At 33.7% G+C, this 27,598-nt stretch overlaps 1 protein-coding gene across 2 annotated transcripts in view; it reads left to right on the top strand.

Annotated features, from left to right (window-relative positions):
• Positions 1-27,598, top strand: part of LOC138691272 (protein MTO1 homolog, mitochondrial) — a 118,296-nt gene that overhangs the window by 88,024 nt on the left and 2,674 nt on the right. For both annotated transcript variants that reach the window (XM_069813102.1, XM_069813103.1), the window contains exons 9-11: positions 15,011-15,173; positions 17,410-17,631; positions 22,345-22,405. In XM_069813102.1, the coding sequence (XP_069669203.1) occupies positions 15,011-15,173; positions 17,410-17,631; positions 22,345-22,405 (446 nt within the window). The remainder of the gene's footprint in view (positions 1-15,010; positions 15,174-17,409; positions 17,632-22,344; positions 22,406-27,598) is intronic.

Below are 27,598 nucleotides of genomic sequence, written 5' to 3'. Positions count from 1 at the left end.
GCAAGATCCTGGCCATGACTAACCAAGTACGACGTTTTCAGTGCTTTCTCGTTGTTTGTTTTTACACGAGGTAAAATTTTGTCTGAACTGCATGGAGTTCGTCACTTTTTCTTTCGAAGTAGTCTGCAGTTTTATTTGTGAATTTTTGAATTGAGAAATGCCGTCTAAGCTTGGTAGGGAACATAGAACTATTGGGAAAAACTTTGTTACATATCATACACTGTGGACGTTCATCAGCAAACTCAGTGAATCCCATGTCCAAATATAAATCACAATATTTTCGTTTGTTACTTTCAATACCTCTACACTAGGCATCGCAGACTCTGAGACAGATCTTGTGCAACATATTCCGAACTCAATTCCCAGGAATTCGCACTATCTTCTTTGAAAGTAAGGTTATAGCTGTTGTTATCTCCCTTTGACTGAGCACTGGTTGATGGCTAATGACACTTAGGTCTTAGAGAGCCCGTCTTAAGCCACAGTTCCGGTTCAACGAAAGTTTAGCTAACACATCTGCTATCAAATTAACATGCAGGTGTACCATGGTGGAAACATAGTAGAGGTGTGGGACAAGCTGTGCGTGTTTTCGTTCAGTCTGCGCATGACGTCACCTTTACTGCAGGCCGCACTCGAATGACACAGTCAACATAACAGATTGTTGATGGTTAGATCTGCGTCCATAGATTTAAATGAATAAATAAAAATCATTGTTTGTGTATTCAGTAAATATTGACAGTATATATAATAGGGTCTACCTTGAAGTGATAACATTATAAAATAGAGATCAATAAATTAAATTCAAGAGTCAAGAAATAATGTAATATGGTATAGCAAACGTTAATAATTGCCTTCTTTAATATACACGTACTTTTATAATTATAATACATTATGCTACAAATATGCACAAAATTAGGCCCATATATCACACACATTATACTACACACGAATTCAAGTACAACAGGAACTTCCTTGAAATGATAACGTAATAAAATTATGATCTATTACATATTAAACTCAAGTTTCAAGAAACAATGTGATATGGCAGTGTGTCATTAATAATATTGCCTTCTGTAATATACACGTGGTTTTATAATAATTACAATACAATGTGTAATAAATATATACATACTTAGATCTATACACTTATTTATAACATACATTATTTTGTACATGAATTCAAATACTTTTGAACCTTCATTAACATATGTATATGAATTTCTTGGAATAATTTGTCATTATAGTAAACAAATATTTTTATATATTCAGGCTATTGGAGACATAATATAGTCTACTACATTATTTACCTTATTATTCCACACACGACATAATATAATTTCACCATTATAAATCCCACTCTGTTAAGTAAATACTAATTCTTATGCAATCTTTTTCATTTTCTTTATAACATTTCTCTTTGAAATTCCAGACATTTTTATTATTTTATTAATTTCTTTAATTCTAATAAATGTTTTTGTTCTAACCAATGTCGTATTTACTTCTGGCGGAAGAGGAGAACTGATTTCTGCTTCGTTTTTCATGGCAGAATTAATCAAATTTACAGTCTTTTTTATTATAAATTTCTCACGAGAAACAGAATCTCCGTGCACATCTGAGAATATACTGTCAACAAGCATGGCAACCAATTGCAGATCCTTAGAAGGGAGAATAAAGTTTCCACGGGACACTGTAGTAATCCAGTCTTTTTGATTAGCAGAAGTTGACAATTTTGTGGGAATTCCAAGATTCGGGTATTGCTCCATAAGTTTTGATGCAGCATATCCTGCAATATATTTTAATCCTTCCTGGGATATCCGCTGTCTTGCAGAGATTTCATATATTTTTTCTGGGAGACCTATATTTTCTTCAGGATCTCGATCGTTGGTAAATTTAACCGGTTTCAGAATGCCTTTAAGAAATTCTGCTGTTGCACATAGTTCTTTCTGCAGATTATCATTGACTTCTGATTGGCTTGTACTAGGACCCACTATTAATGCCTCTTCTTCCGAAAGCAAATCGGAGGTGTTTTTGTTCTCACAAAACTGAGGTAATGGATTTCGACCTAGTATGTACCACTTCAGTGTATGTTTAAAATCTAAAGCAGAGGGATGATCGTTTGTTCTACCCATGCTTCTAATTTCCGAAAAAAAGTTTTCTACCAGATCTTGGTTAAGTTTTCTTGTGATGATGTATTCAATTTTGTACTTGTACCTCATTGCCTCATACAAAAATGTTAATGATTTATTATTTATTAGAATCCTCTCCTGATAAGGTAATTTCCTGCTTGCTTCTCCTACTTTAACTGTGGTCACGAAGTCATTCATTTCTGAGAGTATAATATTCTGATCTTGAAGGTTTATTCCGTAACTATGCAGCCCACGGTGGGTACCGAATTTAGAAACGGTATTAAATAAATCAAACCAAACATTAGTTAATTTTATTGCCTTTGAAGTTTCATTCCATTCATTTGATCTCAACAGCTCGTTTTCACCACACCATTTCAAGGCCTTTGCAACTCTGTTGGAAAATAATTGTGCTGCCAAACTAACTTTTTGTCTTTGGGTACCACGGACACTTTAGTGTAAAGGAGTTAACTTGTAAGCTAATTTTGTATCAGAGGACGAGGATGCACGTAAAAGTTCATGAATTGGTTCTGATGAAATGTTCAATCCGTTCAAGTTGAAACCATGATCTAGAAAGTGATTCCTGTGTAATTTCAATAAATGTGGAGCGTCTGAAAAAACAAATATTTCTCGAGTTGAATCATTTGGATTAGGAAAACTGCAATTTAGTTTGGTAGAAATTTTCAAATCACGGCACAATTTTCTGTTACTTCCACCTAAATCGCTAACTGTGGCCACAACTTGAAAACCACTGCCTTCTAACTGGCAAATTATGTCTGTTACGATTTCTTTTGTCATTGTCTGTTCATATTTATAGTATACGGGCTGCTTCCACCTTGCAAACAAACCACGTGCAAAAACAACCTGCACTGCCTTATGAGGTCCAATTATTTGTTCTTCCCTACTGTCAAAAGAAACCTCCTCATTTAAATACATTTCATCCAATGCTAATACTGTTACACGATCTAACTCCGACATATTTGTAGCTCTCGCCTTCATTAATTTTAAGACATCATGAAGTACACCTTCCTCAAGCGATAATTGTTTTACTGCTCATTTTCTCAGAGTTGACAAATCAGGTAACGGGTAATTTAATTTTGTTCTTAAGTATCGGTATGTTTTTGGACTTAGGTTTCGAAGTGTTATTGCAGTACCGTAATCTTCTACAGACCATTTCACCCTACGTGTTTTATTCAAAAGAGCATCAATTTGCCCAATAGTGAATAATGGTTTCAAAATTTCAGCCACTTTAGATTTAACTTCTGTTTGTCTAATGTTTTTCAATGAAATTAAATCCTAATGTAATTTTCTTTTGTCTTCTTCATGTTTCCTGTTGGCAGCTGTCAATTCCTTAATCCTCGTTTCTAGAGAGTAATTCTTCTCTTCTAATTCTTGAATTCTTTGTATTAGTATTTGGCATTCCTCTGTGACAGTAGACTCAGTGGCTCCGCGATTTTCCATTGTTACATTAGTGCTGGATGCTCCTGTTGCGCTGAAGTAAAAGAAAGTTAATAGGTACAGTAGCCTACATGCAATCAGGGGCGTATTTAGGCCTCGGCAGACTAAGCAGCTGCCTAGGATGGCAGATTTGAGGGAGCGACTTTTAAGCTGTTACTGTTAATTTTTTATTAGTTTTTTAAATTTTATTCATAACTCTTTTAAAGAGTACATGAACTTAAACGCACAATGAAAAGGATATGAATAACATTGGCAACAATCAGTTCAAATTATGTATTGTAATTAATGTCTAGTTAGGTTTATTAAAGAAAATGTACTCAACGCAATGAGCTGTGATCGCTGTCTGCAGTAAAGATGACGTCACACGCCTCGGCCGCTATCGCAACAGCATGCGCAGTCCCACACCTTTACTATGTTTCTGCCATGCAGGTGTACAGTATATATATTTTTTGAGGCAACGTAACAGTCAATAGATTGTAGATTCCACTTACCACGAATAAGAAGCGCTGCCTGCCCAGTATATAAAAATAAAATAGATTTCGAGAATCATTAAGTACTTGGCAAGCAAGAAAGATCGAGATAGTTCCAGTAACGAATAGATCTAATATTAATGCTTCCATGTAGCAAGAAGAACGCAAACTACTTTCTCAGAAAGTATTTTTCACCTGATGGAAGTAGTTTCTGTTTTCCCCTCTAGAGACTCGATGGAAGCAGCAATTTTTGTCATCTTCATAACTTCAGCAGACGGAGCCCCTGAGAATCAATCGCAGAGCCCTAAGGGCTCCGCGGAGCACACTTTGGGAACCGCTGGTCTAGACTCTAGAGTTCCTTTATAATGAGAGTTGAGACGTTGACCCCAACAACAATTAAAATATGTAATGATTTGATAGCGCTGAAAATGGAAAAACAAAACTCTTACGAGAAGTAAAACCATATACCTATATTATATTATATTATATTATATTATATTATATTATATTATATTATATTATATTATATTATATTATATTATATTATATTATATTATATTATATTATATTATATTATATTATATTATATTATATTATATTATATTATATTATATTATATTATATTATATTATATTATATTATATTATATTATATTATATTATATTATATTATATTATATTATATTATATTATATTATATTATATTATATTATATTATATTATATTATATTATATTATATTATATTATATTATATTATATTATATTATATTATATTATATTATATTATATTATATTATATTATATTATATTATATTATATTATATTATATTATATTATATTATATTATATTATATTATATTATATTATATTATATTATATTATATTATATTATATTATATTATATTATATTATATTATATTATATTATATTATATTATATTATATTATATTATATTATATTATATTATATTATATTATATTATATTATATTATATTATATTATATTATATTATATTATATGCAAATATTAAACGAATTTGATACTTAATTTTATAATGTATTATATTATTTTATAATATAATTTATTATATCTGAAATATAAAATATTATTATTACAACTAGTTTATCACTGAGAAATAAGGACAAGCTGTTAACTTGAATTTATTTGAAGCAAAGCATTACTGGATTATGCAATAAGGTAGGCGATGTTTGGATCCTGGGTCTCAACTCTATTCTCAATTATTATTTTAGCGTATGCTTGATTACACTAACCTCTAGCGCTTGAAAGTGGAACTAAATGCTGGCGCACACAGAAACAAAACACAGGAAAATTCGCTCAGTGTCCATTCTTTATCATCCCTATTCGCTATCAAGACATCCCTAACGAACACAATAGTTTGTGTTCGAGATTTTCATTTTCAGTTTAACAAATTTCAAATCTGTGAAGATTAATTATTTTACTGTATGTTCCAGTTTGGCTCTTCTTCCAACTATTTCAGTTTTTCTTTATTCACTTTTAAAGTTTTATCTAATATCATATAACGTTATTCCAGAAACTATTACATCTCATCATGTCTGGAAGAATTTATTACTTACTCGATTTACCCATGTATAAGTCATACTTTCCTATCTTAAAAGTGGTTGACTAAATGAAAATTGTTAGGAAAAAAATTTATTTCTCTAAAATTCGCCATAGGAAATAATTGTAATTTTTTCACTACAAAGTATATATATTTTTTTTATCCATAGTGCATTATTCTCCAGTATTTTTGTCCTGATATAGTCACTTTCACTTTTCCGTTCAAACAACACCACATCTAATCGTCCTCACTTTCATCCATCTTGTTGCATTTTCCAATCACATTACATTTTTTCGCAAACAGATCAAGCACTCACAATTCACTAGTGTGCAACATTCAACATGGCTTAATAAATTAAATAAATCGAAATATCTCCCTTATTATTGATTATCATGAAAAATGTTACATAACAAAAGTTTCTTTAAAAATGATTCTCGATAAGTTTTATTATATGCAAAATTTTGATATGATTTATATTTAAGGACGTACATTAGTTTTAAAATAACATGACACACAATGTCATGGCCATCTCAGATTATACGAGTAATAAAGATAAAACAATTGACTGCGTTTATTTAAAGCAGTCTTGGACAACAATCGAATTAATATTCATAACCCATTTATTTGGATGACATTCATATGTGTTTATAATATACTAAATATTAACTTATTATAAATAGAGAGTGTTTGTGTTTGTATGAGGCAATCTTAGGAAACTATTTAATCGATTTGGATAATTCTTTCATCATTGGAAAGTGTAGTTCCTTCAGATGGACATCACTACAGAAGCTCCAGAGTAAATCGAGGACTGGGCACAAATGCATGATAAGGTATGATTAAAACAAACTCTTACGCACAGAAAACTTGATGTACTGTCGAAACTAACGATGAATGAGAGATATGTAGTTAAATTTAATGCTATTAGAAGGTAAATGTCTGCTTTACTTGTGTTTATTTATGAACCAATGATAGTCAGTGATGGAATAATTCTACAGATATGTTATACACGCGACACATACATATTAAGTATTAATTATTCAGTAAGATAACGGTATATATTTTCATTGCTTAATTACATATTTGGGTGAACTATGGTAATATATATTTAAGCTTCATTTGATCCATGTAAAATATTACTTATTTTTTTGTCCATGGAATATAATCGTATTTTATGAATTGTCGTAAAAGGCAAGTAGGCCTATTTCACCTGGACCAAAAAAAAAATAAATTGAGTAAAAATTAGTATTTTTACCTTGGAGCTCACTGTAGCTGTTAATTTTCATTCGAGTCATTTTACAAACTGCCATGAAATGGCGTTCTTTTGTTCATTATGTACCCACATTTGTTTCCTATGGTTGTTAAAATAATATTTATGTACTATGTTAACTTTAATGTTTTTTTTTTTATTTACGTAAACAAAGATGCTCAATGAGGCCAACAAAAAATTACCTTCATACACAATCCATGCTATATTCATATTGGTTTGGAATGGTTTGTTAAGGAATATATTCAAGACTAATTTAGAAACATGTTAAACGAATTATTCTTGCACCAAAAAAATGGATGCTACCTGAATCAAATAGTGGTATTTCAATATGTAATTACTTCATAGTTCCATCTGGTATTGTATGACGTTATGACTGAGATATATATTGTTAATTGTTTTACTCACAAAATTAAGCCATAACAAGCAGAGTACATAAGATCTCGCGTGCAGAGGGGTGTAGTTCGAGGTTTGAGGTGGTCTGTAGGTCTCGCAAGCAGGGAATACCGACGGAAGGAATGCGAATGAAACAATGCTGTAAGGAAGAGCGGACGACAGGAAAGGTCACGAGATAACTTGAATGATATTCAAGAGCACAGTCGGAAGAGAAATGACATCGATAGAATCAGTCTTGCATTGTGATAGTTACATTACGACTTTAGTTTGTTCCATTGCATGTGAATACGTGTCATATATCACACGGTATTATTATTTCAATTGTAAACATATGTTGCGCATTTAATTAGCTTCGAATTTTTCTCTTGATACGTTCTTTATTTCCACAGCGATGTCCTCATTTGTTCATCTGCTTGCATCTCTCGCCCCTTGGTGTGCTTACATACACATGTTAAAACAGATAGCAACACCACCATTGTTTTTCGGTAATTGTTTCTTGCGTGAGCAATACACACCACAAATCGTGATGAAGATGTTGTTTTGTTAATTATTCAATATGACGTGTTGTGCACGATACAGAACTCTTACCTATTAAGTATGTAACCTTCTCAGTGATCACATCGTGTCTGTAGAGTAGTGTGTTATAATTCTGAGATAATTTTCATTGATTTAAGTACGTTGTGGTGTGAGAGGATATCGAAGTTTCTCTTATGTAGGTTGGACATTAACAAGTAATGTGTCCCATTTTGTAGGTAATATATACTAGAGAGCATTCGCCTACGCCCTACATAATATAGATCGACCGGGCGACGTGCGACCGGCACGAAGGCCATGCAACACATGGCAAACCTTCTCGTGTACACTCGGCAGTTTTATTATTACTGAACTTACCTGGAATATAAGAGGTGTTGGAAATGATGACCTTCTGCTCCAACACATCTCTGGTATCTTTTAAGGATTTAAGGATTTTAATGGCTTCATGTGCTGTGGTTTTAGAGACACCAATTTTTTGCGCGAAATGACGGAGATATTTTTATGAGGTGTGATCCAATCTTTCTCATATTTCATCCAGTTTTTCCTCAGTAAGTACACAAAGTGGTGTTTTGCTGATTTTATTCAATATTGACCCAGTTTCTCTAAATGTTTAACGAGGTTGCAGTTAGTCTTGACATGTGGAACAGTAATAGTAGAAAATCTTCTTGCAAATCATCTTTTTACATTTCTGCAATCACTCTTTTCCGATAAGTTTCTACCATGAAAATCTTTTGCTTTAATGTAAATTTTAAATATCTGTCAATGTTATTTATTTATAAAAACACATACAGGGTCATTCCATGTCAAAGGACCGTGAATGCAAAAAAATTAAAATATTTCAAAGTAATTGCAATATTCATAATTCTAGAGTAGATGAACCTTTATACCAGATAAACAGTTAATTTCATGAAAATATTAAATTATTTAATGTCTATGCATATTTGACTTTAGTGTTAACAGTACTTCTGACAAAAGGAAAAATACACCTCATATGTTGCCTCCTTTGATCATCTTTGCTTGTCTTCTGATTTGTTGTTGCATGAGAAACTTGCTGTGTAGATGTTCCACAATGTACTGTGCGATTTTGAAGCAAATCAGATGAGTTTTTCAAGCACATGGGACTAAATAAAAATATTAAGATCATATGTCACACCCGTAACACAAAACATGATTTTATTTATGCCCATAAGAAAATAATCAACTTAGCAAAGTGAAACTTTCTGAAAGTGAGGTTATCCACAAGATATAAATTTTAACATATAACAACTTTTTTTGTAGCATGGCTATTTTGCACTCAAAATTGCGTTCCGTGTGTGACAGCCTCATATTATCAAAAGTCACACCCGCAACACAAAACATGAAAAAACAGGGAAAGACAAAAACAAGCTCTTCAAACTGATAAAATAAAGTTAAAGCTAAAGCGCAAGCAAGATAGAATAAGACAGGGGCGGCACATAGAAAAACTAAAGTAAGTACCTGAGATAAGTAATGCATCTCCAACAAGGGGTTCATATAGGAGCAACAGATCACTAGGGAAAGCAGTTTCTAAAGTGAACAGAGGTTTGCCAAACAGCCTAAGGAAAAGGAAAGCAGTGGTATCGAAATTTATATTTGAGGAATTGCCGGAATTTGCAAAAAGTCTGAATCTGTTACAAAAATTAAAAAAAGAAGATACCGTAAAAGATTGAATGATGAAACAAAAGATAACATGGTGTAGTTTTCTCTCCGTGATGACATAAGCAGGACTGAGCTGAGTAAAAAAGACAGTCACCATAAAGAATGTTCAAACCAGCAAGAAAGAAGTGGTACAGAAACATACTATGATGATGACCATTGCTGAAGCCTATGAAGAGTTTGTGAAGGAATATACCAGAGTGTAAAAGGTGTAACAACACTAATTATATCTGCAGAAGAAGTGAATTCATTATCATCATTCCTGGATAATCGGAAAAATGTACAGCCAGTTCCAAACCTGCATAAAGTTTACTTTGTGTCTCCTATTAAAGAAGGTGTGGTGAATGTTTCTGTAAGCTCTCAGCAAGAAGAATTAGAAACAGTCCAATTATTACATCTTGAAGAAGAAGAAGAAGAAGAAGAAGAAGAAGAAGAAGAAGAAGAAGAAGAAGAAGAAGAATCTAGATCTCCATGCAACAAGGACAATACCAAACTTGAGCCAGGGGACTTTGTACTTGTATCTTTAACTGCAACAGGAAAGTATAACAGGAAACAAGACGTCTTCTTTGGTATTGTGAAATATTGACGAATATAACGAAGTGTTGGGTGTTGCCAGTAAATGAGAACAAATCTTGGGAGGACTTGTCAATGATCCTGAAGAGAAACCTCCTAATTTGCTTAATAACAGGGGTCAATTTGCCTTTAGGTGACTATGCTTGCGTTTTAGCCTACATGAATGTTTGTAAAAATTTTTTTAATTTGTATGCGTTTTTTTTAAAATTAATTTCAATAGCAGTGGTATTTTTTTGTTTTCTTTGTAAATAAAAAATATCTATGTCACATTGCTGCTGATAAAAATATGTAAACTTAACATGTCTTCAAGTGTCACAAATGCAACAGTCACACACGCAACATTTTCAAATTAGAATTTACATGGAATGTTAATGTTCCTCAGCAACTTCTATTATATCATCTCAAAAGTATACATTTTATTTATATCACCAACAAGTTGCAATCATATTCATAATCCAAGAGAACAGAATTGTAATAAAATCTTCACTTGCGTGAGAAGGAGTTGCATCATTTTGTCACACACGCAACAAAGATTGACATTTTATTTTTGTTAAGTGTATTCTTCTTAACCAACTCAAAACTTCATAACTGAATTAAGTAATTGATGGTTAATATGATATATAAAAATAAAAATGTTAGCTCTTAAAACATTTAATCTACAGTGTCTTCTGTAAGTGAATCTGCTGTTAAGATGTCACACACACAACCATGGAATGACCCTACAGCAAAGTGCACTGGTACAGCTAGTACATGTTATTCGTTTAATTAGGATGTTAATATTTTTTCAAGATAATTTCACATTTTTTTCATATTTTCGGGGTATGGATTTCATATTTTGCCGCATTTTCTTAATATTTTCCTACTTCTTAGTCATGGCACAGACACACTAACTCCTGACCAATATGCTCGGTTTCATGTCGAACCTTGCTCTTCATTTGTTGAATATCATGTAATCTATGGGAGAATACTCTTTGTTTTAAATACCCCGATACGAAAAAGTCTAGAGCTGTCAAATAGGATGAACAGAAAGGCCTTAAAATATCACCAGGACAGGAGATGATGCATCCAGGAAAGAACCTCTGCAAAGTCTGCATGAACAGATGCTCCATCTTGCTGGAACAATGGATTTTCCAATTGATGATGTTGATCTTGTAATTTAAGAGTGAGAAAATTCACCACCATTTGTGAGTTTCATTCAGTAAATTCCAATGATATCGAAAGCTGCCATTCCAAACCAAAACATACAATCTTTTCACAATGTAATGGGCTTTCATGAATCTCGCTTGAATTTTCTGCTGACCAGTATCCAAGGTTCTGCTTGTTAACAAGATCTGGATATGCCTGTATCACAGCAAGTAAAGTGTGGAAGCATTCTCTGTGATTACCTTTGCCATAGTTGGTTAACTCTTGAGCGACCTGGTGTTTGTCAGGATGGAATCTTAAATCATAAATCAAAGTTCTCCAAAGACTTCTTCCCAAAAGCTGTATCATTAAAGAATGTTGCCTTGTTGAATGACTAGGGCTACACTGCACTGCAACCATTATTTTGTCAATATTTTTTGCAGTCCTTACTGCCTTTTTATGAGCTTAATGTTTTACTTTGAACTGTTTCATTTTTGTGCTCATGACTTACCTACTCATTTATTGTTTTGCATGAAGGAACTTGTCCTTGACATCCTGGTCACAAATTCTCTATCAAAAGCACTTTGAACTTGTTTTTATAAACTGTTCCACACAGAAAAGTGTTGTGTTATCAATGCTCCATTATAAATTAAATCCAAAATTATGAACCATTTGCTGCTGCCTTCATTTTTTTCGCTATGGCCTTCATTAATTAATAATACGAAATTAAAAATAGTTTGCCAAAAATATCCCGCCTTGTGTAATAATGCAGAGCAAGTAGATTAATTTAAAGACAGTTTTTCAGTTGAGTACAAGATATAAATGTGGAGGAATAATGTTAATAAAATCTGTTTTAACCTTTTCTCTTGACCCTTCAAAGCTTTAAGACAATTAGGCAGAGCATTGAAGACTGTAATACATGAATAGGGTGAATCCTTTCTTTATAACAGCTGAGAGTAACAGGATTTGTGTGTTGTGTTAAATTATGAATGTTCTGGTTAGTATTGAAAGTGCTTTGATTTTTAATATAAAACATCATTAGGAAAAGAATGTCAAGATTCCTAAATTTTGGTCAATTTTTTGTCTAATGTCCTTTTATGCATACTTGCCATTATTCTTAAATCTTTCTTTTCTAAAACAAAATTTCGGATGAGTTAGTGCAGAATATTAATACATATTTTATTATAGAATTGTGTATAGAGTAGGCCATATTAAGGGTGTTTATATTGCCAGTAGAGGATAAGGAACTTAATGTAATTATCGAATTCCAAACCAAGAAATTTTGTGCTTATAGATCCTTTGATACCAATTTGATTTAATCTATTACTGAAGAGAAACTGGCCACTATTATATCTACTAATTCTATATTAACTAGTGGCTTGTGCAGCAAATGCTGCCTCTGCAAGGTGAAAGGTGTGACGTGTAAGAAATTAATAAAAGTAATTAAAATTAAATTTCTCTCTCTGCTGACATAGTTAACCGCCCAGTTAGTGACATGGCCAATGACATCCAAGACATTATGAAGGATAAAATAAAGAGCAGTCAGAAGTTCTCACTTCAGATTAACGTGTCCACCAATTTTAGCGGTCAAGCACAACAACAACAATTAACATGGAAGGATTGCATTAGTGTTTTAGAGATGGAGCCGCTTCTATGACAGGCCGAGTGAAAGAATTCATGGCTAAAGTACGTGAAGTAGGCCTATATCATAACATACGGGTGACCATTGTCTCATTCACCGCAAAGCCATTGTTTTGCCATCGCCTTTAAAAATTGTGATGGACGAAGTAGTAAAATTCGTGAAATTCATCAAATCGCGGTCCCTAAATATGCTACTTTTTTTCTGTTTTGTGTCAGGAAATGGGATCAGAGCACACTACACTCCTCCTACATAAGAACATTGAAATTAGAACTTCTCGAAGTGCCTTTGGAAACATTTTGGTTGTCAATAAGAAGTGAATACCCGGCAATCTCTGAGATGACAGTTAATATGTTATTGCCATTTTCAACTACATAATATATGTGTGAACTGGGCTTCTCGACGTTAACGGAAATTAAAGCGGGAGAGACTCAAATCCATCGATGAAGAAATTAGGCTGCACTGTCAATGATTCTACCGCGAATCGGCCACCTGTGTGCAGCTAAGCAGGCCCAAGTATCACATTGAAAGTATGAGTAGAGTTATTTACTTTAATATTAGTAATAGAAATGTGTATTTTCTACAGTTCATAAATTGTTAATAAATGCGAGAGTCTATTTTTGTTTAATAATAATAATAATAATAGTAAATTTGATTACATTACTAATTATATTAGGAGAATCACATCATATATTTTTTAGGGGATTAACATTTTGGTGTACCGTGTTGAGTCTAGGCCTGGCTAGGGTGTGCCATGAGTAGAAAAAGGTTGTGGAACACTGCATTAGACGTTCAAATAAAAATTTTTCAGATTTATTTTCAATGAAGAATACCAGATATTTTGAAAGTTATTTGCTTCTGTAATAATGAAACATACTCCCTCTGAATGGTTTTTTTATGCCAAATACTTTTTCTTGAACCTATCCATCTTCAGTTTTTGAGTTTCAACGCGAAAATGCAAGTAACAATGTCAAGACGATCAGTGGGTTTTTCATGTGGGAGTAAAGCAATAGCCATTTCAGGTAATTGTGGATTGTAGGTGAAAGTTAAAAAAAGTCAGGTTTGCTTTGCTTTCGAACAATAGACATAGCATCTTGGTATAGCTGCTGCATGTAGAGCTTGAAATGTAGAGGATAAAATCATTTTATCCTGCTAAGAGATCTTGCTGAAATAATCGGGAGACTATAAAATTTTGTAGACCTCTTATTTTATCAGTAAGTAATACCTTTTGGTCTTTCCTTGGGAAGTGTAATTTTTGCGCTCTCTAGAGCCAATGCTGAAGAGAATGACGCATATAAATATCTACACCACCATTAATTACATGAAAAAGACCCGACTCCACTTGGTTAATAAATATAAAAATATTTGATTTTTAATAATATTATTATCTTACGTAAGTTTTGTAGTTTTATATATATACTTCGAGATCACAGTATTATCATACCTCCTCTTACTATCCATCAGTCTCTAATTGTGCAACACTTAAATTCTGCTAGAATAACTCTTCTTGGGTTCTCAGCCAAATTCTGCTAGAATAACTCTTCTTGGGTTCTCAGCCAGGTGAGTTGGATATTTGCTTACAAGTTTTTGATGGCTAGTTCTGCTATATTCTTCAGGGAATGAAGTGTCATGGGACCATGTCTAACCAGTATATATACGTCAGTAGGGCTTCCCGCTGTGGGCCAATCAGGAGCAAGTTCCTAATTCCGATCACCTGTCGCATTCTGGTTGGTCGAAACAGTGGCCAATCAGGAGCTAGTTCCTGGTCCCAATTGCCTGCTGTGTCCTGGTGGTCGCCGGGAAAGCCTCAAGTCATACATTAAATCCTCTTCTTCATCATCACAATTGCTGTTTTCACTGCTTTCGGAGATCTGCTGAGATAATTGTATGCTATATGCATATATGTAGAACTTAATGTATTACGTTGTTGAACTGTGAACAAAACAGAGCACAATGCTCTGCACTTAGAAGCAGACGTGGAATGCAGGCATATGATTCGATGTGAGTGTTTGATCTCGTACATTATATCACTCCTGGGTCACGAATTGCGACTGGGCAAGGTGACGTCGAGCCTCTGCATGTACACATTCACCCATGCATTGTCAATCACAACGTTATTTCTCATACACTATACAGTTTTTAAATCAGTGTGATTGAGTTAGTTTTTTCTTTTTTATTCAGGCTTCAAAGTGGGATGTGTATCGTCTGAAAGGTTTCACAAGATGTGTAAAATGAAAGAAGATATTTCAAATGGTATTCAACTCTTGAAATCTTTCGTAAAACCTTCATCTCATTGGAGAGACATACTGGGTATGCCAGCATCAAAGGGTGCACTCTGGAAAAGGTATTAGTACAGTTTTATTATCATAACATTTTCTGTTAGTAAATGAAATAAGTATAATATCCTTTAATAACTGTCTTATTAACCTAATAAATAATACAAAAATTACATTAGGTCGTTACACAATCAAACATGACTAGCGATTTCGCCAATTAATGGCATCTTCAGGTGTATTAGCATATAGTAATGCTTTAAACATAAAGACATAGATATACATGCTGCATTGTAAGCATTGTACACATAAATATATTGGCCAAACTAAAAGAAATTTCAAAACTAGATATTCAGAACACAAAGCAGATTTTTGTCATAGATGTAATAGATCAAAATTCGCATCTCACTTAATAGAGAATAACCATGAACTTCAAAAAATGTCAGATGCTTTACAAATTTTAAAACCTATTAACAACGGGAATATCAATTTAGTTGCAGAATAATTTTATATAGCTAAATTTCTCGGTAATAATACTTCTTTACTTAATGAACAACTACCTAATCCTAATAACTCTTTATTCAAGTTGGCCAATAGGAGCTCTTCTTACTGCAACATGTACCTCTCTCCACTTACATCATGATGTGGTTCTTTCATATGTCAGTGCACCAGTCAACACCACGCAACTGGCCATGAAACATCAGTTCTTCCTACAGGTTCAGTTTTTGTAAGTTTTTCTATTTATTAGATAACTTTCTTCTTTGTTCTGTATATTTTTCACTTTCTTACTTAAACGGTTTTTATTGATTCTTACAGATTCATAATACGCTACCCATTTTTTGCGTCGTGATGACTGCTGCAATATTTTTACCCATTTTAACTATGTTATCTTCATACTTCTACACTGCACACATGTTTTTTTAGCCTTCTATTTAATTCTGTATTTTAACATTTAAACTCTACATGAAGTTTAATCACCATAACCACTACGCCTTCAAGTGATTATTATTACAGTACTTTGTGATTGTATAGTTATTCATGTAATACTGTTTTTAATTAATCTCTTCCAATTTCACATCATGCAATTCATCATATTTTATTATTTTGCCATTTACCTATGTCTTTATGTTTAAAGCATTACTATATGCTAATAGACCTGAAGATGCCATTAATTGGCGAAAACGCTAGTCATGTTTGATTGTGTAATGACCTAATGTAATTTTTGTATTATTTAGGTCCAGTTGTACGAACACGGAATAAAGTCCTGTTAAAATTAATTCCAGGGTTATGCGAGAAATGTGTTGTACGAACTTGGAATAGTGCATTATTCGGAGGATAACTTCCGAATAAGCTATTCCATGCTTTCAGCAATTGTTAAATTTATATCTGGAGAATGAAATATAAAATGGCAGCAGCATTAGACATGAATCTCTGATAGTGAAGATGAATTACATATAATGTATTTTTGAGAGTGCGGAAATAAAGAAAATAAGGCACAGACTTTATCTAGGTATTAAACGAGTGTAACAATGAAGAATTTCTGGCAAGATTCAGTCTAAAAATGGACACTGCTTAAAGCATGCTGGGATTGATTAATGATTATTGGAACATATAACACACAGCTAAAAGTAGTTCACAATTTCATCATTATAAAGAAATTGTAATTTTTTTAAATAATTAAAATTAAATTTAAGCAAATTCATAGCACTATATTATATCAGCATTACGTTTTGCATTATTATAACCTAGCTATAGACTCCCATGCTCTTGTCTTTTATTTAAAAGTTATGGCATCAGTTTTTGCTTTCTAGCACGTTCTTATAGTCATTCACTATCACAACTAGCTTAAGTGTAATCTTCTATCTAATACTTTTGACTTCTAACTTATTTTCATTTACTCATTTCTTTAAAACAAAATCTGTACACAAAATAATGATATGTTCAGAAAATAAATTTCAACCATTACTGGTATTCTGAATGTACTTTATAAACAGAACACCATCTGAAATATTACCAACCTCTGTTCCAATTCGGCTAACTATGGAATAGATAACCTTGGAATAAACGAACATCATACAACACGATACTCCATTTATTCTATAGTTAGGCTATTCCATGAATAGCTATTCCAAGATTTATTCTGTGATCATACAACTGGGCCTTATTAGGTTAATAAGACAGTTATTGAAGTTATACTTATTTCATTTATATGCTAACTTGTCGGACCAATATGCCTCTTAAATTTTCTGTTAGGCCGATATTTCCACAAACTTATTATTCAAGTAATGCTTTATGTCTTTGTTGTAGTGCATTTGATATGCTGTCAGTAACTCATGACGAGATTACAGTGGAGAAGCTCGGCAAGGCATTGCCAGAAGTTTTTGGGTGTCTTCTAGGAAATGAGAATCTCAGCCACCGGCTGAAAGTTGAGGCCCTGTATGAGGCAGCATCTGCAGAACAGCAGGAAGAAGTGATGGAAGTGAGGCGTGATGAGGGCCTTGTTATTCCCCATCACATTGACTATACAGCGTAAGATATTTTTTTGTTGGACATAAGTTTTCTTGGTAACCTTTTTATTTACTCATTATACAATGCAGAAAGGAGAAGTATTGTGCCTGCCTGCTGCTTGCCTGCCCGCCCACCAATCCACCCACCCATTCATCTATTTTTGCTTTTCCAGGTCCAGACCTGGAACAGATCCATGCACTTAGACTTACAGTGGCCTATTTTGCTCCCTAGCTAATTTCTGCTGAAGACTAATGGACCATTCCATGTCAATTCAACCAATATTCTTTCAAAAATATCACTTACTATCTCAGATCATCTTCATATTTGATGAGCAGAGACCGGAACTTTGGCAGAATGCCTTTTTAAATGTGTTAAATCTATCTTCATTTTGAAAGTAAATCTGTAGAAATTATACCTTTGTGGTTGAAACATCACAGTTTTATGTTGCCCTTTTCTGCCTTTTTTAATATAAATGCCTAATTTACAAAATAAATGCTTTTATTTGCCTTTATTTGATTATTTATCTGTTATTTATTAATTCATTATTAAAAATTGCCTACAGGTATATTTTAATTTATTTCTATAACTGCTACAATGAAAGTGACTTCACCGAACGTATGTTATTGTCTTGCAGTCAGTTCATATTCTCTTTGCAATAATGAGTGCTGCCGTGCAAAAATGTATGACAGTGAGCGTTTTAATTATCGCTAGTGTTTATTTGACAAGGCAACAATGAGTGCAGGTCTAACGTTATTTTTAATGGTTTTTTCTTTCAGTTTTCATTGAAACGTTGTTGTAGCTAGCTAAATATTTCAGATTTCTTAATGTTTTCCAAACAGCATTCTACGTCGAATACCTCACTAATCAATTTTTAATTTGTCCTTTACTAATCCTGCATAGTGTCCATTGATCCTCACTGCTTTCAGAAACGGTACTAACACTTATCTCCTACACCTCACTTGGTCCTCGATACTAATATTTGAGTCTTTTAATGCTTTCCTGTTGCACACGATCTTCTCTTTTATCATCGAGTTCGCTAATTTGACCAATACAGGCCTGTTATTCCCATGTCCCACCCTACAGACTTCTTCACTTGTCCATTTCCAATATCTATTCCCATCCAGTCCCTACACACATTCAGTAACACTTCATACATTTTCCAAGACTGTTCTTTTTCTTGCACCTCTATCCCAAAAAATATCAAATTATTCTTCCTTTTCTCTTCTCCTAAGTATTTCACCTTTCCTTTCAAAATCTTATTTTCCTTTATTCTTCTTATTAATTATAATGATGCTTTCCCTTAGACTTTCGGTATCCATTTTAATCAGAACCTTCACTTCAGTTTTCTTTCACTTTAGATTGATTTGCTTACACTACTTCACTTCTCTACATTATAAGGTGCGCGGTCATTCACATCTTACTCGTCGCATTGCTCATTGAGAACTGATAAAAAATTTAACAATCACATGATACATATATACAGTCAGCTCCAGTTATAAGAACCTCTGCAGAACAGATATTTTGTTCACTAAGACCCTAAGTGTCTCTTTTTATATTACTGACATTGCTACACATACAATATTAATTCCCTCTTGGGATAGACAACAATTAATATCAGTAATAATGTTCACTTTAGCTTTCAACGTAAACACTTTACACTTCGACATCCTGATGTTCACAGTTCAAGACTTGAATCTAATCTGACCATGTATGCAGTAGGCAATGACCGACTTCACACCCTCTCCCACTAATTAGGGAGGTATGCTTACTGTGTACTCGGCCTTGGAATTTCCCTGGGTTCACTTTTACAAAGACGTGGGAGGAACAGTTCAGAACCATTATACTGTAATCCTTCTTGTACTTACCCTTTGGTCATCACTCTACTCTGTTTTACAAAAGAAAACACTTTCTCTTCCTATTCATTTAATAACCTCTTTTAAAGGAGTCAGAACTAATCTTTACTCTATTCTTTACTGTGTACACTATTTTCTCTAACATGATCCAAGCTGACCAGGAAGCTGAACATATCCTTTCTTTGTCATTCAATGCACTTTAAAGTAGCAGGTTTGATGTTCTTCTAAACATATTCTTGGAAGTTTATACGAGATTGGGTTTTCGTAAATTATCATTTTGATCATTTTAAAAATACAACACTTTCTTGGAAGTTCTATATTTTAGGTTCTTAGCTGATGTTATACCGCCATTATTCCATTGTAAGATGTTTAGTTGATTCTGTACCATTAAAGTAGTCCCCCCCCCCCCCCGGAGATAAATTAAATCTACATACTTAGACTTCAACAAACAAAATTTGATAACACAATCTCAAGGGAAAAAATGGAACTCTCTCCATCATAATCCACAGTTAATTCCCGATTTGCCACGAAAATCGTCTGTAGCTGCATTTAGATTGGCAACAGGCCATGATTTTCTGCCCAAACACCTGCATAGAATTGGAATATATCAGTCCCCTAACTGCCCATTGTGCAACTCAAACCAAGAAATGGATTCAGAACACCTCAACATCTGTGCTTCATTGGCTGACCGTGATAATATCTTTGAAAAATATTGGAGTGCAAGAGGTCAAATGACTTTATTGTCAAACGCCTGGCATTAGAAAACAACAACAACATTTTAGGTTCACTATAACCAAAGTGAGGGCTCACTATAGACGGAAATATTAAAGTACTTTTTAATGTATGCAGGTCTGGACCAACGATTTAGGTTCACTATAACCAAAGTGAGGGCTCACTATAAACGGAAATATTAATGTACTTTTTAATGTATTGAGGTCTGGACCAACAATTTAGATTCATTATAGCCGAATGTTCACTACAACCAGGGGCGAATGCTAGTAACGAAAGTTAGGCTTGCTGTTTTATTCATAGGGGAAGATGGGAGGGAATAATAATTCATAATAAATAAAAATAATCAGACCCACATAAATAATTTATTTTATAATTATGAAATCATTATGCGTCGTGGATCATATTCGCTCCGAACTTTGAATGAATATCAGGTAATCCATGACTAACTGGACTTATCATGCCATCATCAGTTCCATCAATCCAAGATAACGGCGCAGTTGATACAGTGTCGTCAAATAACAGTTTATAAAACAGATTAAAATTTTACGTCATGTAATGTCTGAGTTCTTTTTGGATTTTTTATTATATAGGATTATAAATTTACAGTTAGAAAACTTTTGAGTTTAAAGATATCTACAGACATTACTGCAAAAAATAAAGAATTCGTTACCAGAGTGAGAAAGAAAGAAGTAATGGCAGATCTACTTGTAGAAACTTTTGTTCTTTATGATATATCTTAATTATTATCTAGTTACGGATTGTAGCCATTGCTTGCATTTCTGAAGTCCCAGTTAAATTGCCTGCAACATTCTTTTAGTTATATAGTTACTGTGTGTTGTAAATCACTGTGGTAAGGATTAAAGTATGTCAGGAACTCTACAAAGGTAATTTTGTAACATAGCAAAAGATAAGAATACCTTACAATGCGATTGTAGGTAAATCAACAGAATGTTCCTTCATGAAGCGGTTATTTCATTTGCTACATAATACATGTAATGAGAGTCATTAATTCATGGTGTTCTGCTCAAGGGCAGATCTTTCACTGCAAACCCAACATTCTCTAGTCTTTCCTATTTTCTCCCTTCCTCATAGTCTCCTCATATGATACAGTCATTCATAATGTTTTGCCTAAGGGTAGGTCTTTCACTGCAAACCCAGCATTCTCCAGTCTTTTCTATTTTCTGCCTTCCTCTTTGTCTCTGCATATGATCCATATATCTTAATGTCGTCTATCATCTGATATCTTCTTCTGCCCTGAACTCTTCTCCCGTTCACTATTTCTTCCAGTGCATCCCTTAGTAGGCAGTTTCTTATGAACCAGTCACCCAGCCAATTCCTTTTCCTCTTTCTGATCAGTTTCAGCATCATTCTTTCTTCATCCACTCTTTCCAACACAGCTTCGTTTCTTACTCTGTACATTTCACACGCTCCATCCTTCTCTATATCCACATTTCAAATGCTTCTATTCACTTCTCATCACTTCGTTGTAATGTCCAATATTTCTGCACCATACAATGCTACACTCCACACAAAGCACTTAACTAGTCTTTTCCTTAGTTCTTTCTCCAGAGGTCCGCAGAAGATGCTCCTTTTTCTATTAAAAGTTTCCTTTGCCATTGCTATTCTCCTTTTGACTTCTCGACATCATCTCATCTTACTACTTATAGTACACCCCAAGTATTTGAAGCTGTCCACTTGCTCTACTGCCTCACTTAGAATTCGCAAGTTTACCTTGTTTACTTTTCTTCCTATGACCATGATCTTCGTCTTATTTGCATTTATCTTCATCCCATACTGCTCACAGCTGTCATTTAGCTCCAGTATCATATCCCTTAATATCATTTCCTCTTGTGCTAACAACGCAATATCATCAGCAACTCTTATGCACTTTATTCTTCTTCCTCCTACTATCACTTCTCCCATGTTCTGAAAACAGTTCTTCACTAAATCCTCCCAAATGGATGTTGAATGGGGTAGATGATAACGAGCATCCTTGCCCTACTCCTCTCCATATTTCACATCCTTCTGACATTTCTTCTCCTATTCTGACTTTGACTCGTTTCATATAAAAGTTATTGAACAGCCGCCTCTCTTTCGAATGAAAATAGAGTATATTTTAACCATAATGTTTTTCTTCTCATTTTTTTAGGAAATCCTTGTGTTTATCATTTGAAGAGCAAGAGAAACTCATGATGGTTCGGCCACAAACTGTAAGTTTGTTTCTTCTTTCATTTAACAAGTCAATATATAGGATTTTAATCCTGTAAAGTGTTTATGTACTAACAACACGTTTTTCTATGTATATGTTTTCTTTTCATGTATTATTATATCTGCAGATCTTTACTTTTACTTCGTTTGGAAAGGTATTAAAGCTGGTGTCCTTTATATATTTATGACATATTAAAATCTGATTCTGAAAAATATGGCAGTAGTGGGATATTAACAACCATCGTCATTGTCTTCCTATCAGGGAGATTTAGGCCAAGTCGCCTGTTCCGCTCTCATGCCATCATTTCTTCAGTCTTCCTATTCTTCTTTTGCCTGTTTCGCTGTAATTGATGATTTGTTTAGGTAATCTTGAATTTCTCATTCTGTGAACATGTTCGATCCATTCTGTTCTGTAATTATTGATGTTCTAACATGGGGCTGATTTTCTATTTCTTTTTGTATTTTGGAGCTTTCTTGCTTGTTCCATAATGTAAGTCCGGCAGTTTTTCTCATAAAACGCCTTTCTGAAGCTTAGGTTCTTTGTAAATGCTGTTGTTTCAGGGTCCATGTTTCACTTCCAAATAATAAGGTTAGCTTTGCCAAAACGTTATAGAGTACAATCTTATTGTAGTACTTCTTGTACATGAGTAGATTTGAAAGTTCTGTTTATAAATCCTGTAAATTTTATAAATGTTTATGTATTTTTAAAAGCATCCATTTCATCAGTATAAGATAAATAATAATAATAATAATAATAATAATAATAATGATTTATTTAACCTGGCAGAGTTAAGGCCATACGGCCTTCTCTAACACTCAACCAGGAGTAAAGACTGCGTTACAAAAACACTACAAATGATTTTAAGTATTCACTTGTTTTAAAATTTTATTATTAATTACAATTTTACTACGTACTGGGTAATCATCTTTAAATGTCATGATTTTTGTCTTGTCTGTAGATATTTTCATTTCAAATTTTATAGTTATATTATTCAAAATCTTAATGGATTTCTGTAAATCATCTTCAGATTGTGCTGTTAAAATTTATCATCTGCGAAAAAGTAATGTGTTTAATTTATTTGTATTCCGTAATTAATGCTAATCTTCCATTTCATTAATATAAACATTAAAATAATAATGAAGAAAGTGTGCATCCAGAAACCTAAAATACTTTAAAGCATCAATTCTCAACTTATGGGTACCGACCTACTGCTGAGTCTCGAGAGAGCATTTGATAGATCGTGCATGGGATCCATAAAAATTAATAAAATGTAAAATTGCAATTTAATTGTCAGAAAAATCATTCTATTTCGATAAATTTTAAAAATCAATTTCCTTAAATTTGGAATGTAACTTTTACTAACTGTCTTTATTTTTCAATAATGAATACAACAACTTTTTAGGCATCAATAATAAATTATATACTCGTTTCTTGTACTCGTGCTTCACGTGGCGCACCACACTTCCTGTATCTGTAACATGCATATTATTCTACTCTTTCAGCCGTTGTCTCATACAAACACAATAATGATGTCTGGAATAGAAATATACATTTAAATAATATTAATCAGTTTCTACTGAATGTTAGCCATGATGTCCCATGTTGCGCAAAGGCCTCCTGTGATGGGAGTAGAACCTCCTTTACATGGGTGGCTCATGGGTACTCGCTTGGTGAGTCAATCCAGACGAGCTGATATAGTTGTTGTGAATACTGTCGTCACCTGGTTATTAACACTGTTAAACTTTAACTATTCTCAGCAGTTTGTTCTTTGTTCATTTTACCCATTGTCCACGTAATACTAACACCAGCATTTCGACAAACACTAAGATTACTATTTACAATATTTAACTAATACTTTTACAAACACTGACTATACTATTTACAATATTTTAACACTGATAATATTCCCTATTTACAATGCTCTTTTCAAGTTCTCTACATAAAAGTCTGTCCTTTGCTGTTCTCGACCATTGTTTGCCTGCCTTTTGCAAACATGTCAGATCACCTGAGTCGTGGTCTTCCCTGTCCTCTCTTGCAAACATAGGGGTCCCACATGTCCCCTCTCCCCCATTTCCACTTCGTTGCTGTGGTTCATTCTGCTGTGTCAGTATGTTTGCTATATTACTTACTACCGGTATTGAATTAGCTGAGGATCAATCACATAATTCAGAACTGAAATCATTGTCCCATTTGACAGTTAATTTTGTTGTTAAGGATTTTAGCCAAACCAACTCTTTTATTTAGGAATGAAGCATGGGCTTCCAAACAGCAATATTTAAAAAGAATTCAAGCTGCATAAATGTGCTTCATGGGGAAAACTGCAGGATATAGTTACGGGATTGAAAAGAAAGTGTAGATATATTAAACAATTTGAAAGTTTCTCCCTTGCTAGAACTTTTTCAAAATTGCAGGACGAAATGTATTGAATATATTAAGAGAATTCAACATTACCGAAACAGATTCTAACTTACCAGACATATGGGATAAGTAGATTGGGATGACCCGAAAATTGATGGCATGAGAGCAAAACAGGCCACTCAGCCTAATTTCCCAGACAGGAAGATAATGACGTTATGAATTTTATAATTTGTATGAAATTATATATGCAACAGTGGTCAATCTATGCATGATATCTGGTGAAGAAAAAAATAAATACACACTTTGGCATTGTTGACCTCAATCTTAGTAGCTTTCGTTTGACATTTATAAATATGGATGTGTGGCTGAAATCAAGTGGCCATGCTTCATCTTCATGCTCTGTTATAAATGTGACTAGTTCGGTGGGTGAGTTGAAGTAAAAAAAAAAAGAACAATATGAATGTAAATATGATGCGAGGTGCAGTATTTCAGATTGGGATTTACTTGGTGTGTGATAAGATGAACCCAAACCACAGTGTGTACTGTGTTACAAAGTTCTCTCAAGTGCTTCCATGAAACCAAATAAATTTCGAAGACATTTAAAAATAAACCATCCAGGTGTTAAAAATAAAAGATTTTTTTTTTTTTCGCTCGTAGATTAATAAAATTTAAACAAAAAAAAAAATCTGTTTAGAAGTAGGTCAGTGACTGCAAATGCTTTGAATCATCATATTTAGCTAGTTTACATATTGCTGAAGTCATTCAGTCCTCAGTGAGCAATGACACAGTGTAGAAGAGTGACGACTCAGCTCCTGCAATAGTAGTGAAGTGAGGTAGTTGACCTGAAGAGTGGAAGAAAATATGTGGAAAAGAACTGTACATAATGGATGCAGTGAGCGTAAGGACGGACATGGATTAAATAAATAGGAGGATAGAGACTCTTCAGGAGGAAAATAATAAGCTGAAAAGGGAAAGTTATGAAGTGATTGTGAATATGTGTTGGGAATGGTTAGGACTTGACATTGGGAATGGACAAGTGAAGGATGTTTTCAAGTTAGGAAGTGGAAAGAAAAACAGGCCTATATTGATGAAGTTTGAGAATGTAATGACAAAGGAATAGATTTTGGGAAAGAGAAAATTACTAAAAGGCTCAAATATTAATACAATGGAAAATGACTTCGAATATGAAGTGAGATGCAGGAGAAAGATTTTGGTACTATTTTTTGTTAGCAACAAGGGGAAATGGACATTTTGCAAAGTTATACAAAGATAAGTTGAAAATCAATAGTGAGCTCTTTGATGTAAATTTTACCTAGAAAGTATAAACTGGACAGAATTAGAAGAAACTGTAAATAAAGAAAAAAGAAGAGACCTGAAAGATAAGGTAAGAGATATAGTGAGGAAACATTCAAGGATAGAAATAATCGAAACAGATTGAGGTAGAAGGTGAAGAACACAAAAGAGTGCAGATTCCAGTAATACCACAGATGCATGCCCAAGGTTCTTAATGGGCATGACAACAGAGGGAATGAACCTATAATTATATATGGATGTGAAGCCTGGGTTATGACGGAAGATATAAAATTCCAGTTGGAAAGATGGGAAAGGAAAATGCAGAGGAAAATTTATGGACCAATAAAAGATAAAGATGGATGGAGAATAAGGACAAATAATAAGATAAATCAATGTATAAGAGTCCTAATATAGTAACACAGATAAAAGCTAAAAGAATAGAATGGGCTGGACATATGATCAGATGGTGGTAGAACGATTAAAAAGATTTTTTATGGAAACCCAGGAGGGAGAAGATACAGAGGAAGGCTGAGAAGATGGAGGAAGAAAGCAGAAAATAGAGAGGAATGGGCTGTCATCGTTAAGGAGGCATTAGCTAAACTTTAAGAGCTGCATGCCAGTAGAATAAGAAGAACAGAGGAAATGAAGACTGTCAGCTGGTGAAGAGTCAAGAGAAGGTCGGGAAAGAAGATAATGGAAAAAGAAGATATAGGTCGAATAGTAAGGGAAGCACTGACAATGAAAAGCAAACAGAGTGTGCAATGTAAAAATGTAATAATAAAGAAAAACCAACCTACAATTTAAGAAAATGATGTGTAAGTGGGGAAAAAGTGCAAAGGGTATTGAAAAGAAAAGAAGATCTTAATGTTATAAAGGTTGTGAAGTGTATAAATATAGTATAAAGGTAATAATTGAAGTGATGTAAGAAATAAAGTGAGCTAGGAGTACGAAGTAACTATGATACATGCCAGTAAGGTCTAAGAAGTAGGAAAGAAATGTTGGAATAGTTAGTGTGGTGAAAATTGAGCCTGGAATAAATAGTAAATGTAGTTGGGATCAATGTTATCCGGGCTATAGGACCGTGGTCTGTTGGAGCTGTTGCTACCATATGTTTTGACTGTTACTCCGGTAAACATCATCAATGGTGTGGCACACAGAAGCGCAAAGATCTCCATAGTGTGCTGGGAACGACTGGGTCTGTGACTGGTTGCATTAAGGTCTTTAAGGTTTGGATGGATCGTGGCGCACCTGTGGTCGAAGTGTATGGTAGCAACAACTCCAACAGATCACGGCCCTTTAGCCCGGATAACATCTATCCCAATGACACTGGCTGTGAAAGCCTACATTCCAAGATTAGTAAATGTATTGTGAGGGATAGGGAATTAGATTTAAATGGGTTTTGAGTGATAAATAGCGTCGGACGAGTGGAGTACAAAATCTCTGTTTTTGCATGCGAGCGCACGCTCACTTCACTTGCGTGATTCGGGTTCCGCATACTGTGGACATGTTCAAGTTGCACACCACTTTGGCGGGCCATGTTATG

Source organism: Periplaneta americana, chromosome 16, assembly GCF_040183065.1.
Source record: "Periplaneta americana isolate PAMFEO1 chromosome 16, P.americana_PAMFEO1_priV1, whole genome shotgun sequence".
Classification (NCBI taxonomy): Eukaryota; Metazoa; Arthropoda; class Insecta; order Blattodea; family Blattidae; genus Periplaneta; species Periplaneta americana.
This window is presented reverse-complemented; position numbering and strand designations above follow the sequence as displayed.